At 42.0% G+C, this 15,262-nt stretch overlaps 1 protein-coding gene and 1 pseudogene across 3 annotated transcripts; both read left to right on the forward strand.

The window, feature by feature from the left end:
- The window catches only part of LOC109960530 (gamma-crystallin M2-like), a 4,034-nt pseudogene extending 352 nt beyond the window's left edge, over positions 1-3,682 (forward strand).
- Positions 3,683-6,309: 2,627 nt separating this feature from the next.
- LOC109960578 (ETS translocation variant 5-like) lies at positions 6,310-14,066 on the forward strand. 3 transcript variants are annotated; one of them, XM_020600777.1, is made up of 13 exons: positions 6,310-6,424; positions 7,953-8,018; positions 8,131-8,215; positions 8,879-8,926; positions 9,098-9,148; positions 9,763-9,871; positions 9,972-10,235; positions 10,323-10,603; positions 11,070-11,132; positions 11,221-11,289; positions 11,429-11,580; positions 12,067-12,168; positions 12,573-14,066. In XM_020600777.1, the coding sequence occupies exons 2-13, from the start codon at positions 7,971-7,973 to the stop codon at positions 12,804-12,806; spliced, it is 1,506 nt and encodes a 501-aa protein (XP_020456433.1). In that variant the 5' UTR covers positions 6,310-6,424; positions 7,953-7,970; the 3' UTR covers positions 12,807-14,066. The 3 variants fall into 3 exon arrangements, with proteins under 3 accessions (XP_020456433.1, XP_020456432.1, XP_020456434.1); XM_020600776.1 differs by having other exon boundaries at positions 6,311-6,515; XM_020600778.1 differs by having other exon boundaries at positions 6,312-6,515; positions 10,326-10,603.
- The last annotated feature ends 1,196 nt before the right edge of the window (positions 14,067-15,262 follow it).

Here is a 15,262-nt window from a genome sequence, read left to right on the forward strand (position 1 = left end):
GGGATCTTGCCCTTTCGGTCATGACCCAAAGTTCATGACCATAGGTGAGAGTCGGAACGTAGATTGACCAGTAAATCGAGAGCTTCGCCTTACAGCTCAGCTCCTTCTTCGCCACGATGGACCGGTACATCGACCGCATTACTGCAGAAGCTGCACCGATCCACCTGTCAATCTCCTGTTCCATCCTTCCCTCACTCGTGAACAAGACCCCAAGATACTTGAACTCCTCCACTTGAGGCAGGAACTCTCCACCAACCTGAAGGGAACAAGCCACCCTTTTCCAGCTGAGAACCATGGCCTCGGACTTGGAGGTGCTGATTCTCATCCCAGCCACGTCACACTCAGCTGCAAACCGCCCCAGTGCACGCTGGAGGTCCTGGTTTGTTGGAGCCATCAGGACGAAATCCTGTGGTCCCCAAACCAGACTCCCTCTGGCCCCTGGCTGCACTTAGAAATTCTGTCCATAAAAATAATGAACAGAATCGGTGACAAAGGGCATCAAAGGGCGTCCTGAAGCGCTGGACGGTTTGCCAGAATTTCTTCAAGGCTGACCGATTGTCCCTCTCCATGGCCTCACCGAACTCCTCCCAGACCCAAGTTTTTGCCTCCACAACCACCCGGGCTGCAGTCTACTTGGCCTGCCGGTACCCATCAGCTCCAACCAGGCTCGAAAGGTCTCCTTCTTCAGCTTGACGGCATCCCTTACTTCCGATGTCCACCACCGGGTTTGGCGATTGCCGCTGTGACAGGCACTGGAGCCCTTACAGCCACAGCTCCAAGCGGCTGCATCAGCAATGGAGGTGGAGAACATGGTTTATTCTGACTCAATGTTTCCAATGTTTCTGCATGTCTGACTGCCAGTCCTGTAACGTGATGGACAGCTACCGGTGTTGATGTTTGAGCAGCCCAGCTACAGAGGCAGGATGCTGTACCTCAAACCAGGAGGGTACAGGAACCTCAGAGCGATGGGGATGAGCAACGTGACAAGGTTCAGCTCCATCAGGTGCATTGTCCTACATCTGCTATGAGGAGAAATAGAGCAAAGTTAAAATCCAATGTTTCTTTATGTTATTTGAGTCCAAACTAGCCATTTATTAAAAAGCCAACAGTTACTTCTACTGGTTCGGCCTGCGCGTCTGCCCATGACTTGTACTTTAAGAGAAGAGAAATCCATCAGTGAACATTTACTTATTTTTTGTGAAAGTTCTTTTGCATTAGCATGGTAACACAGTTGTCACCAGGCACTTTGTTTATGGAGGCTCTGACATTCAGTTGGTGAGAGTGAGGCAATAAACTGACATAAATATAAATATTATGAAAAGGATCATTAGGTTGTTTGCCCATTACAATATTCAGCCGCTGACTCAGACGAGTTTCCCATAAGCACAACACACCAAACAAAACAGTCGCTGATTGCAACTCTATGATGAGATCTGTGATTTTCACAGTGCTGAGCTTAAGTGCACAGGATTTGTAATCAGCTAAAAAAAAAAAGGCAAACACAAAACACCTGTCCATAAATGGCAGCAGCTGGTCTGTACTTTGGATAACAAGGTATTTGAAGGAAAGTACTGTAGATATTTGTTGCAGGCCAATATATGACCTGAATTTTTGGCTAAATGTGGCATTACCTGCATTACCATGTCCTTTAACTGACCTTTAATCAACACAGTAAATATGATGGAAGTCTGCACTTTTGCTGCTAAACAACCTGGATTAGAATCACTGACTCCATTCCTGAAACTAATAGGCTCTTGGCAAAGCCACAGGTGAATGCTTTGCCAACGCTGAAGTTTCTCAAATAGAAAAACTACTCAAACTTTTCAGTTAATAAATTCACAAAGGACATTTCTTAGACATGGGCATTTAAAAGTGTGTCAATGAGCCAATGAAATGTGTACATTTCACTGTGTGACACTGACCCTCTGCCTTCACTGTTTCAGAAGGTGTTTGCATCATCAGACTGGAACAAAGGCAAATCAAACCGCACCAAGCCATTTTACTGATAAGTAGCTCTACCTCATTTGGGTATCAAAGACTTGCCACACTCTGCACATTTTGTTTATCGATAAATACTTTGTTGGGGCTACAGCAAAGAATGAGGTTTTGAGTGGGGACCAAATGGGGACATAGGATAAAATCTACCATGACCATTTGTTTATTTAGTATGGATGTATGTTTAGTTTCACTATGTGTTTACACTTTTTTCCTTTCTTTGTAACAGATCACATTTTTTGAGGAGAAAAAATTCCAGGGCCGCTGCTACAACTGCAGCAGTGACTGTGCTGACCTGCACACATACTTCAACCACTGCAGCTCCATCCAGGTGGAGAGCGGTGTGTGGGTGATCTATGAGTGACCCGACTACAATGGGCTCCAGTACACCCTCAGCCCTGGGGAGTACATGGACAACCAGCAGTGGGTGGCTTTCAGCAACAGCATCAAATCCTGCCATGCCATAAAGAATGTAAAAGCGCTCATTCTTCAAGCGGTATTTTAGATGACTGTATAGTTACAGGAGAGTGTCAGAAAATATGAGCAGTGAACAGCAGGACAGGAATGCACAAGGGCAGAGGACTCGCCTTTGTAAAGGCTGTGAAGCCAACAGACTAAACAAGTGGTCAATAGCAGGCACATTTGGCAGCAAGTTAGACAAGAAAATGACACACAGCTTTTTATCATCTTTCAGCAAGTTCTTTTTACAGCCTGCAATATTTTCGTTCAGTCGTCTCCTCAGCAGCAGTAGGCAGCTGTTTTCACCAGAAAACTAAGGATAACCTGGTTGTATGATACCCACCCAGCTCCAAACAGCAGACAAAATTAGCAACTAGCTAGTGAACATAGTGGAGCATTTTTAGTAAATAGCCAGGTATATTTCTCAGGTGTTGGCAGAGACCCAAGCAGAGCTAAAAGGACGCTGAGTGTTGGACTTAAAGTCATCAAATCACCACAGAAATTACTCCAACTGAATGCTAATGTTGCTCTGTGTCTGCAGGTTGTGAAAAGTGAGATTTGCTTAATTTGCTTAACCATTAGCTGCGCCAACTTTGCAAGGCCACAATATGTGATTTTTGGCCCCCAAGTGATCACTTCATCTTTTATCTGCCCTATGACCTGAACATAAAGGGATCTCCTCATTAGACCAGCAAAAGACCTAGATACTGTACATATTTTTTATACTGATCAAAATTTGTCATTAACATTTATATTAAGAACTGCCAGTTATCGTTAAATATGTGAAAGTTTAGATGTTTTCTCAATCAGTTTTTGTAAAGCTGTTTGTGTTGAGATAACATTTACCTGTAGTTCTCAAAGTAGGATATCAAAAAACAGTTCGTTTTGTGCTGACACCAAAACTTGAAGCTATTGAAAAATAGCACAGAGCCAGTTCAGTTTCATGCAGCTCTTTTTGTCTTTCAGGTTTATGTCAGTGTGTGGGAGCTGAGGTTGTACGAGAGGGCAGATGGTGGAGTGCTCTGACGACTGTCCTTCAGCGTTCGATACCTACAAGCTACGTGAGGTTTACTCCTGTGTGGTGACCGATGGCGCCTGGGTCTTCTACGACCTCCCCAACTACAGGGGACACCAGTACCTCCTAAAGTGAGGTGAGCACCAGCAGCACAGCGACTGGGCGGCATCATCGCCTGGTGTCGGCTCTTTCCGCAGGATCACAGAGTTTTAACTCTGACACGTGACCTTTTCAGATACCAGTGCCTTGCAAAAATATTCATCCCCGTTGAATTTTTCCACATTTTGTCACATTACAACCACAAACTTAAATGTATTTTATTGAGATTTTATGTGATAGACCAACACAAAGTATTGCATAATTGTGAAGTGGAAGGAAAATGATACATGGTGTTCAAAATTTTTTACAAATAAAAATCTGAAAAGTGTGGCGTGCATATGTATTCAGCCCCCTTTACTCTGATATCCCTAAATAAAATCCAGTGCAACCAACTGCCTTCAGAAGTCACCTAATTAGTAAATAGATCCACCTGTGTGTAATTCAATCTCAGTATAAACACAGCTGTTCTGTGAAGGTCTCAGAGGTTTGTTAGAGAACATTAGTGAACAAACAGCATCGTGAAGACTAAGGAACACACCAGACAGATCAGGGATAAAGTTGAGAAGTTTAAAGCAGGATTAGGTTATACAAAAACCAAGAGTCCCATGGTAACTCTGGAGGAGCTGCAGCTCAGGTGGGACAATCTATTCACAGGACAACTATTAGTCATGTACTCCACAAATCTGGCTTTTATGGAAGAGTGGTGAGAAGGAAACCATTGTTGAGAGAAAATAAGTCCCATTTGCAGTTTCCCAGGAGCCATGTAGGGGACACAGCAAGCATGTAGAAGAAGGTGCTCTGGTCAGATGAGACCAAAATTGAACTTTTTGGTCTACATGCAAAAAGCTATGTGTGGCAGAAACCTAACACTGCACACCAACCTGAACACACCATCCCCACCATGAAACATAGTGGTGGCAACATCATGTAGTGGGGATGCTTTTCTTCAGCAGGTACAGGGAAGCTGGGCAGAGTTGATGGAAAGATGGATGGCACTAAATACAGGGCAATCCTGGAAGAAAACTTGTTAGAAGCTGGATGCTCTCCATCCGATTTGACTGAACTGGAGCTACTTTGCAAAGAAGAGCAGGCAAAAATTGCAGTCTCTAGATGTGCAAAGCTGGTAGAGACATACCCTCAAAGACTTGCAGCTGTAATTGCAGCGAAAGGTGCTTCGACAAAGTATTGACTCAAGGGGGCTGAATACATATGCACGCCACACTTTTCAGATTTTTATTTGTAAAAGTTGAAAGAAAACTAAACAAACTACAGAAGAACAGGCCTCATTTTAATTTTTTAGATTACAAATAATCACAAGACTAAATATATGTTAAAATGAAACAGGACAGAGAGAGAGAACATCGTATGATACATATGTGAACATATTACAGTGCAGCCTTATGGGATTCATCCTCTGGAGCCATAATTAGGGGCCACCCAGCTATCGGGATACAGAGGATGTTGGCACAAGAGCCATCTTGTGGTGTAAGAGCTTCATTACACAGGACAGGACACAGGTGCCTTCATGCTCTAAAGGACATAAATAAACAGATAAAAAATGTGTTGTTTGTTTTGTTATGTTGACATAGTAAGTCAGCACAATTTATATAAGCATTATCATATAATCTTACATAAAGTTACATTTATCAGATAATTTCTATTTGTGTTTGTGTTTTAGTAAGTTAAAAACATCTCTGTATATTTATACTATAGTATAATATAGTATATTTATCTAGTCAGTTTATAGTCAGTCAAAGCTATAAGAGAACAGGCCATATATCAGTATAATTCTCATTTGTTTTTTTTCACACTTGTTCATACTATGTGTTTAAGAAATATTAAAAAAGAACATTCATCATATTAAGTATTGCTATTTTAAACCATTAGAAAACACTGAGAAATAGTATTACTGCAGAGATCAGATGGAAAAATATCATAAACACAACCTTCAGACACATTTGATAAGAAACTGTAAGACTTCAGTGTGTAATTTCCTGTTACAGGAGATGTTAAACTCTATCATGCTTGTTGATCTGCCAAAACGGAAGAGTAAAAGTCAATGATGGTGTGTGTACATAGCAGTAGACAGGCGAGTAAACAGGAAGCGTAAATCAGTAACAGAGGCGCTGAGCTCAGCTGATGTTTAAACTTTTATCGTTGCACAGATCCACTCTGGCGTTGCCCCAGTGCTGATCAGGCAGTTTCTGAGTAGAAGATAAATACCACCTAAGCAGGTCATTCACTCAGACTTTATAAGAAGGGACTTTTACTTTGAAAAATAAAAACTAATAAAATGTCTTTTGCAAGAAAAGACAAAGCAACCCTATTTTAAAGTAAGGTTTAAGATGCAGCAGTAAATGCTTTACTCTGTTGGTTGGATTCTCATTAACTAGTTTTTTGTATTTGGTAAAACGTGACTTTATTGAATAGTATGGATTCTTAATACAAAATATGATAAATTAATTATGGTGTATTATTATAGATTAGAATGTAATCAAATAAAATGAATGTAATCTAATAAAATTCTGCAGTTATGCCATACACTCTGATTCAACTAAACCGTTCCAATAAGTTATTGCTATTTTTATTGTTCACTCATTATTTAATTTATTCAAGTTTTGTTTATTTATTGCTCTCGTACTTTATTTACTTAGTGCTCTGGCCCTTTAAAAGAGCTGTGGATCCATGAATGAAACGCAGTCATTCATAAAAAAGCACAGACAACGGACGTCAGAGCAGCCTTGAAGACGATTGGCTCGCTCCTTTGACTGGCTTCATGTTTTGGCCAATGGTAGGGCAGCACAGGGATCGCTCTAGATCCAGCCACCAGAACTCTTCATTGAGAAAAGTCCACAGGCGAGTTCTTATCCAAGGAACTACGTGGGGATGTGGGGGAGGAAATCTGCGTTGAGTTTATTTTACACTGCCAAGACACTTCACTAATCAAGTGAGTCATTGCGTGATTATACAGTCGCTTTAATAAAAGCTGGGCGTACGTGCGTGGGCTTGCTTTATTCGATTGCATGAACGCTAACCGCAGCGTTGTGGCTTGTTTGTTGCTGGCAGTGAGGGGGCAGACAGAGAGGCGAACGCCATTTTCTGATAATCAAAGTCAATATTGCGTCCATTTCCCCGCATCTGGCAGCTTTGCAGAGCGGTGTTTCCGTTTGCAGCAGCCGTCGATACGGCCTGTCCGCGCCGTGAACCTTTCTCCGGGCTCTGTGGCACATTTCTCAGGTCCCCTCCCCGCGGGGGTCACATTTCACTTAACTGAGAAAAACAAGGAGGTCTCACGATATGTGCGTCACGACAAACTCCATTTACAAATCGTTCATGTTAACGTCGCGTATGTTGCATTGAATACGGGTGAAAACGCAAAGAAAAGGACTCTCGTCTTTTCATGTTGATGTCTTTCCAGCAAATACCCCGAACTTCAATCACAAGTTTTGGTCTTTATACACTATATTTCTCAGACAAAGCAGCTGTAGCCAGACGTGCTGTTTTTAATCCACTGTATCCACCAAAGTAATTATGATAAACGGGGCTTATAATTAAAGCTTTTCACTTTCATCTCACGAGATGTTTTGTTCATAATGTAGTTCAACCCACATGCTGGGATGGATATAGCTGAAATGTTTACTAGAATATATTTTAATAGACCTGTGAGTCATTTCAAAACCAACTGTCTAACAACATAATAACCACAGTAGTTGAATTAAAAAATGTCAGTGTTCCCAAAACTTTTAACCATTTTACTGTCACCTATATTAAAACATCTAAACATGTCTTTTTAAAAAATGGCAGCATGAAAAGTTCATCTAACTTTACTCTGCTGCCTTGGAATGTGGTTTGAAGGTAGATTTACATTTCCAAATGGCTTTAAACTCCAACATAATAAAGAAACACATGGTTTAAAACACTGGCATGGTCCTTTTCACTAAAGGCAGATAAGCAAAAATCAAAACAATAATTTGAGTATTAATTCTCATGATGTCAACTGAAAGGCTATTTCCAGAGCTGTCAAACACATCTCACTTGCTATGCATAGATGTTATTTAGTCACAGCAATAATTATATTTTTAAACATTAGGAAGCTGCTTTGTCACCTAAAAGCTATTGTACTGACATTTTACTAGAATTAGTACCTCTTCAGACACCATTTGAAAGATTATCCTCCAGTACATCCAGATTAATGGGAGTCCTGTCCTGATCAAGAAACTGCTCAGACAAAATCAAATGTTCATACTCTACCAGTATTTTGACATTTCGGGCCATATTTGCTTTCTTGCTAAGAGCTAGATGAACTCAGGTCTGTACACATTAAGGATGATGAAGAATAATGCCACTTTTGCTCATCTGTCCTCCCTCCTCTGTTTCATTCCAGAGTGAAGACTCCTGCAACATGGACGGCTTTTATGACCAAGAGGTTCCTTTTGTCGTCCCTGAGAGTGTGAGTTTGGACCGTTAATTTAAATCGCCTACATTTATCCTCCTCTCCAGGAGGAAACTGTGGGTTTGTCTATTTACAGTTTCACTGAACAGTTTTGTTTCTGAACTCCTAGAAATGTCACATAGAAGAAGCAGAGAAATGTCTCAGCGACAGGAAAAGGAAGTTCATGGACAGAGAGCTGGCTCAGGACACAGAGGGTAGGCTCGTTATGGGCTCATATGTAGAAGTGTGTATGTAATGGCTAAATGCTAACGTAGTGTAGTGAAGAAGCAAAACAAGTGTGAATGTAGTGAAAAAGTGACATATAATTCATAATTTGGTAGTTTGACATAAATGCAGGGGCAGGTGCAGCATGTTCCTGAGCTTTCAGCCACATCTCACGGTCCTCTGTATTTATTATTTTTGCAATGGGTCGATATAAAAAGTACTGAACGCTTCTAATAAATGGAAGCGGTGCTGAGCAGTTTGTCACAGTCGTTACTGTAGTAAAATACAGTTTCAGCAGCTTATTATCTCAGTGTCATGATAAACACAAACAAGCATCACTGGTTGATTAGTTGTGCTTGTCAAATAATGATTTATTTCTTAAACTGGAATTCTAGTTCTGCAAAGATGCACTGTAATGTGTCTGCTGTGTCCCACATATATAACAAGGGTTAGAGGTAACATGCATGGCTCCTGACTCAACACGCCCCTGCATGGGTTTGAAACTGAAAAGAACAATCTTTATCTTCAGTTGTGCTGCCTGCTACAGTGCCTCAACACAGCAAAGTGTCATTAGTGAGCGGGAACAACAGCAATCACAGTATTTCACTCATGACAGCAGGACTTTAACATCAGACATGTCCACTGTGTTTCAGAGCTTTTTCAAGATCTGAGCCAGCTCCAAGAAATATGGATCGCAGAAGGTGAGATGTAACTGTAGTGACAAGTGCGGTCATGCACCCTCCACACGAGAGGTCAAAGGGTATTCTGGGAAATGTAGGAAGTAATGATATATGACTTCAGGAATATACTGTTTAATTGTGTAAAACTGATGAGAATTGTCCTTTAATTTCCTGTGTTTTCCTCACTTACAGCTCAGGTTGCAGATGATGAGCAGTTTGTCCCAGATTTCCAGTCCAATAACTGTGAGTAGCTGGTTCTACTGTGGAGATATTTTAAGCCTTAGTGTGCACATTGCTTTCCTGTAGACTGTGATTACAGCCAGTCTTCAAGGGGCCAACAGATAAACCAGATGACCTGTCTGAGTACAATCTGTGTACTCTCCAGGTCCACTGACATAAATATGACTGTGTTTAATGTTCACATTAACTGCAAATACAGGATATGGCCCTCTGATGCGCTCACAGTGGATATGTGCCAGTGAACAGTAGTGGCACAGGAAATTGCGGGGGCTATAACTGTAACTTCAAGATCGTGATGTCACAGATAAGGTGGCAGTTGGTGCATTTAGTGCTGCTGCCAAACACGCACTGCATGAATTTACTGCTGTGTGATCCACAGACTGGCTCTTTGTTCAGCCAGTGTGAGCATGACTGCGTTGTGGATTGAAGCATTGACAGTGTGGTTTCATCACCACACTTTGCTGTTAAGAATCTCACTGCCGTCTCCAGGAAGGCTGAAATCAGATGTGAGCAGCTGTGGGGCAAACCAAAAGCTGGAGAACATGAACTGTAACTAAAAATATTTGTTGCACTTGTTTCAACTTCAGAACAAAATGTTTATTTGTGTGTGTTTGCAGTGATGTTTCACAGTCCACCAGTCTGCAAAGTGAAGCGGGAGCTCAGTCCGTCCAAAGACCTGTCGCCCTGCAGAACGCCTCGAGCTGACCTGTGTCTTTATAGTTACAGGTACCAGTGAATGTTTTAGACCAGTGAATGATGGGATCTTACTGGTTTGAACAAGTCAGATGATGCAGGTCCCTTCTGTCATCTCCTCTCTCCTCCTCAGTGCCCATGACAACAAGCCGGCTCTGACTCCAGCCTCCACACCTGCAGCACAGTGTGGCACCCCCTGTCCTACTGGACCTCCACCCTTACAGAAGCAGTTACAGCTGTCTACCCCCCAGCTGACCAGTAACTGTCCCTCAAGCAATGTTTCTGCCCTGAGCCCCTCCCACCACCACAGCCTCCCACCCGCCAACCAGAGCCAGCAGTTTGCTCTGCCACGCCCCCCCATCAGCTGCCCCAATGCACCTTTCGGCACAGTACAAAGGTGAGTTCCAGTGACCGCTCTTTTTAACTGAGCTGGAAACAAATTAACCTGAAACCCTCAAACCTTTGCTCTGGTTCTCCTGCACAGCAGGGTTCAGCGGCAGCTGTCTGAGCCCTGTCTGGCTTTTCTCCCTCCGGAGAAAACACCAAGCTCTCCATACCACCCCTCGAGCTGTGACAGGCGCCCACTGTACCAGCGCCACCTTTCAGAGCCTCTGGTTCCCCACAGCCCTCGAGGTTTCAAGCAGGAGTTGGTGGACCCTCGATACCCAGAGCCAGGACCACCTGGTCCAGGACTGGCTCGGTTCCAGACCACGTTCAACCATGTCACAATCAAACAAGAGCCAAGAGACTTTGGTTTTGACACAGGTGTGTGTGTTATCTGCTACATCTGCTTACAAACACTAAATTTTATTATAGTTACTATTTTAGTTGATGTTAAACGTGGCTGGAGACGCTCTCTGTGCTCAGGGTGTGTGAGGGCGTGTGATGTAACTTCAGTCATCTGCCCACATCTCTGAAGGTCACACCCAGCATCTCTGCACATAAATCCCTAATTTATGACCGTATGTTCTGAAATCGCGTGTAACCACATAGACACCAAATGTGGTTCACCCTGCTGTCTGCGTCTGTCCTCTGTTCTGGACAGTACCAGGCCACACGGTCAAAGAGAAATAAGACTGGATCAGACAAGCTTCGCATGTCCACACAGCTTAATGTTTGTCTTAGCCATGTAATAAAAACCCTTATCACACAGCTCTGGGGGACAAAGGGTTAAATGATGTCATCACGAATTGGACTGCACTTGGCTGATCTTGTGACTTGTGTCTTCCAGAGGTACAAACCTGCCAATCATCATTTGGGAAGACTCCAGTCTTGTACCAGCATAGCAGTATTGGTGAGTCGGTGTGATTTGTGTTAACTTTGGAACAACTTTGGTAGTTTTGCTTTCTGAGTTTGTCATATTTTCTTTTTTTGTCCCACAGGATTTGGTCAGGGCAGGGAGCCACATTTGTACTACGATGACACTTGTGTTGTGCCAGAAAGACTGGAAGGTGAGACTGAATGCAGATGGCGCAGGCCATTGTGGACTAGAACTTTAAAGTATACTGTTCTTAGTCAGGGATGTGTAGACCTGTCTTTGACTGTTGCTGTGGCCAGAAACAGTGGGAGATGTCCTCATTGTCTCTGCAGGGAAAGTGCAGCAAGAGGGGTTGCCCTACCAGCGCCGCGGCTCCCTGCAGCTCTGGCAGTTCCTGCTCACTCTGCTGGACAACCCTGCTAACGGACACCTGATCGTGTGGACGGGACACAACATGGAGTTTAAACTCATCGACCCTGAAGAGGTCAGTCATTGGTGAAACCTGATGCGGGACCTAAAAGCATTAATGTAAAAAGGTTCAAGGAATCTGGAAATGTAATTTTAGTGAATGTGATACGTCAGGAATACATTGAATTTGTTTCAATTTAGCATGTCCACTTTGACTCAAGGGTGAACTGATTAGACATTTGGGTCCGTATTAGATAAGAATGTGGAAAGTACTTTTAAAAATCAGTGAAACAAAGTAAAAATAGTGATTTTAACCCAGATTAAACACCTGTTTATACCCTAATACATTAAAAGATTATGCCTTTGTTTCAGAAGCATCATCAAATGATCATGCAAAACAAATACACTTGTAATAAATATGAGACTTCCTTCCCACGTACGTACTGTAGCTGCTTTATGGACTGTCCAGTACTGCGTCACAGGTGGAGATCACTGTCAAGTTTTTTAAATCCGATCTAGCTGGATGTGTTCTGGAGGGTTTCCTCTCCTGTGCTGTGTGCAGGTGGCTCGGCTGTGGGGGATCCAGAAGAATCGACCGGCCATGAACTATGACAAGCTGAGCCGCTCGCTGAGGTACTACTACGAGAAGGGCATCATGCAGAAGGTAAAGGCTGGTCATGTTCCTGTCACTCTCACATGTGCTTTCATAGGTGTAGTGAGTGAGTTTATCTTTTGTTCTTTGAAGTATTTTCCTTTTTATATTTACAAAAGTCTAGTCAGCATTTGCAAACTTGCAGCTGCAGCAAGCAAATGTAGTACAGGCTTAGACAGAGGAGTAATACTCCTCACTAGTAGCCTTTGTTTCACACCTTGACTAGTAAGAGACTAAACAGTTTAATGTAGTTTGCCCTAAGAGAAAAACCGAAGACAAATAACTTCAGGTTTGTTGGATATATTTTAAATAAAAAAATAAAACAAGTGGGTTAATGAGAATTGTGAACCTGAGTTGTCCTGAATCAGAATCAGTCCCTGTCAGGAGGAATAATCAAACCCTTGTTCCTTCTGCAGGTGGCTGGGGAAAGGTACGTCTACAAGTTTGTGTGCAACCGCGAAGCGCTTTTCTCTATGGCTTTCCCAGACAACCAGCGGCCTAGTTTGAAGGCCGACCCAGATGCGCCCCTGCCCCCCGGCAAGGACGACATTCTCCCGCTGCCCAGCTACGAGGAGGAGGGTCCGTACCTGACTGACAGAGGGGAGCAGTGCGTCCAGGGACTGGCTTTCCTCGACGGCTACTCAGTCTAGACCAGGAGGAAACGAGGAGCCTGAACTTAATGAGCTGTGTTTGAGATGTTCAGTGTGTATCCCCACAATATGTGTCACAGCAGAGATGATGTAGGTAATGATCTCTTCTGCCAAAAGGTTTGATTGCAACAGTTCAGCTCTCTGCTGTAGCAGAAATGCAGTTCTGTGTCCAAATTTCCTGCACATCTGGTTTGGTTGTATGTGTCCTGCCATGGGATTAGGGCCAGTGGTAGCTAAAAACGGGAGATTTGGAGAATAAAACATTCTGAGGTAACATAATTTTACTCGAGCATTTAAGAGAAAAGTCATTATTAGATTGTTATAATATTACAAAAATAATAATTACATCAGAGAAAACACATGTAATTTTACAAGAAAAATCAAGTTGTACAATAATGCGACACAAGCATCAGACGGTTTTCTTATACATTTTTTAAACTCAGTAATACAAATGTTCCTCAATATTACACCTCTTTGTCATAAAACCACAACTCTGCTCAAATATCTTACTATTAATATTATGACTTTTCTCTTAAAATATTCAAATATTATTCTAAAATCTCCATTTCCCCCCCTCACAGTGGCACTAATGCTTGGTTGTATTTGTGTAGCTGTGGTCCTCGAGCACGTGAACTCTGGGATCTGTTTCAACCAAAAAGTATCTCGAAGCCATGGCGTTCCTCTAGTCGCTCACTCGGACCTGCTTTTGGGATGAGCCCTGCTTGAAGGGGACACGTATTTTCCAGATGTTAGAGTCCTCCTATGAACATGTATATTGAAATGTCTTTTGTGTACTTGTTTTCAAAACTAATACTTTTGGCATTACAGGGACATGTGAGTTTTTCCTATAACTGTTTTATGGTAAAGGTACAGCTACTATTTTTGATTCTGTAATACTGACACTCTGATGGTAATAATATGGATGGACTTTCTTATTAACAGCTCACCAGTTATCGTACCGATAGAGTTTTCTGCATTTTGTATAGTTGATTTGCTTCGATGTGTAGAAAAGGTGTATAATTATACTGTATATGAATATATTTTTGCAAAAGGCTGCATACGCTTGAAGTTGTACTATGAGCTGCAGAGTTTAGCCTACTAATGTACTGCATCGGTTTCAGCCTTTGATCCTGCAGATAGAAACTGGATGTTCTGGTTTGCTAGATGGTTGAGGAGGCTGGAGGTGTGACGTCCACCCTCAGATACTGGATGTGTGCCTTCTGCTGAACTTTACTGATACAATAAACTATTTTACTCTTTTTTTTTTTTTTTTTGCCTGAGATCATTTCAACAAGAGTGGCAAGTAAGTACACTTTAAGTACTTAAGTTTTGAGGTATTTGTGCTTTGCTTGAGTATTTCCATTTTCTACTGATTCAAACTTCATTGTAACTACATTTCAGAGGCAAGTATTGTAATACAGTATAAACATAAGCCTTGATCCCTGGTGGAAAATTCATAAATTAAAGTATAAGGTAGTAAAAGTGAGCTCCACCTTTACCAGCTGCAACATTATAAGTGATGAAGACAATAATGCATCACTAATTATAATCCAGTAGTAAACATTAAAATGAAATGTGCTATTCTATGTAATGAGTATGTTTAATTTTGGTATGTTAAGTATATTTTAGTCCCGGTCCTAATACTTAACATTTTCAATGTAGGACTCTTGTAACAGAGTATTTCTACACTGTGCTGTTGCTGTAACATCTAGTGATTTGCTCTCTGTGCTACACTGCTCTCCGCCTCCACTGAAGCAGCAGCAGCGCCCTCTGGTGTCTGTAAAGAGAAGTAATAATTTCAGCACTAAATCACAAAGTAGTGCTAGATACAGCAAAACCATAGTCAGTGTGCAAAACTAAAGTTGTGCCAGATCTCGTAAAGCCAACCATCAAGTTTTTTTCTTTCCTATGTCCCCTCCTGGGTTCGGTAATAATTTAGCTATGGTGGTCACCTGTTTTTATCAGAATCAGAAAAGGAGACTACAACATGTGAGGGACCCACCAGCATCTGGATATATTCCTGGAGCCCCAGAGCTACACCTGGACAAGAGCTCAAACATCTGGATTAAAAGCTCAGTTAAAGTGTTTTATTTATATAGATAACAGAATGTGTAAAAGGAGATTGTTACACCCTCAGATGGACAATGGCACCAAGTCCTGAAGTTTCTGTCAGGTGAGCCAGAACGCACTAAGATTTTTAATGAAATTATCTCCTCTCTCCTCTGCCATGACATACTGTATACCTACAGTGCCTTACGAAAGTATTCGGCCCCCTTGAACTTTGCGACCTTTTGCCACATTTCAGGCTTCAAACATAAAGATATAAAACTGTCATTTTTTGTGAAGAATCAACAAGTGGGACACAATCATGAAGTGGAACGAAATTTATTGGATATTTCAAACTTTTTTAACAAATAAAAAACTGAAAAATTGGGCGTGCAAAATTATTCAGCCCC

This window comes from Monopterus albus, unplaced genomic scaffold (genome assembly GCF_001952655.1).
Source record: "Monopterus albus unplaced genomic scaffold, M_albus_1.0 scaffold48.1, whole genome shotgun sequence".
In the NCBI taxonomy this organism is placed as follows: domain Eukaryota; kingdom Metazoa; phylum Chordata; class Actinopteri; order Synbranchiformes; family Synbranchidae; genus Monopterus; species Monopterus albus.

Coding starts and splice junctions, on each gene's coding strand:
- LOC109960578 (XM_020600777.1), top strand. CDS start 7,971: ATGGACGGCTTTTATGACCAAGAGGTTCCTTTTGTCGTCCCTGAGAGT. Junction 8,019..8,130: donor CTTTTGTCGTCCCTGAGAGT/GTGAGTTTGGAC, acceptor CTGAACTCCTAG/AAATGTCACATAGAAGAAGC. Junction 9,872..9,971: donor CTGTGTCTTTATAGTTACAG/GTACCAGTGAAT, acceptor TCTCCTCCTCAG/TGCCCATGACAACAAGCCGG.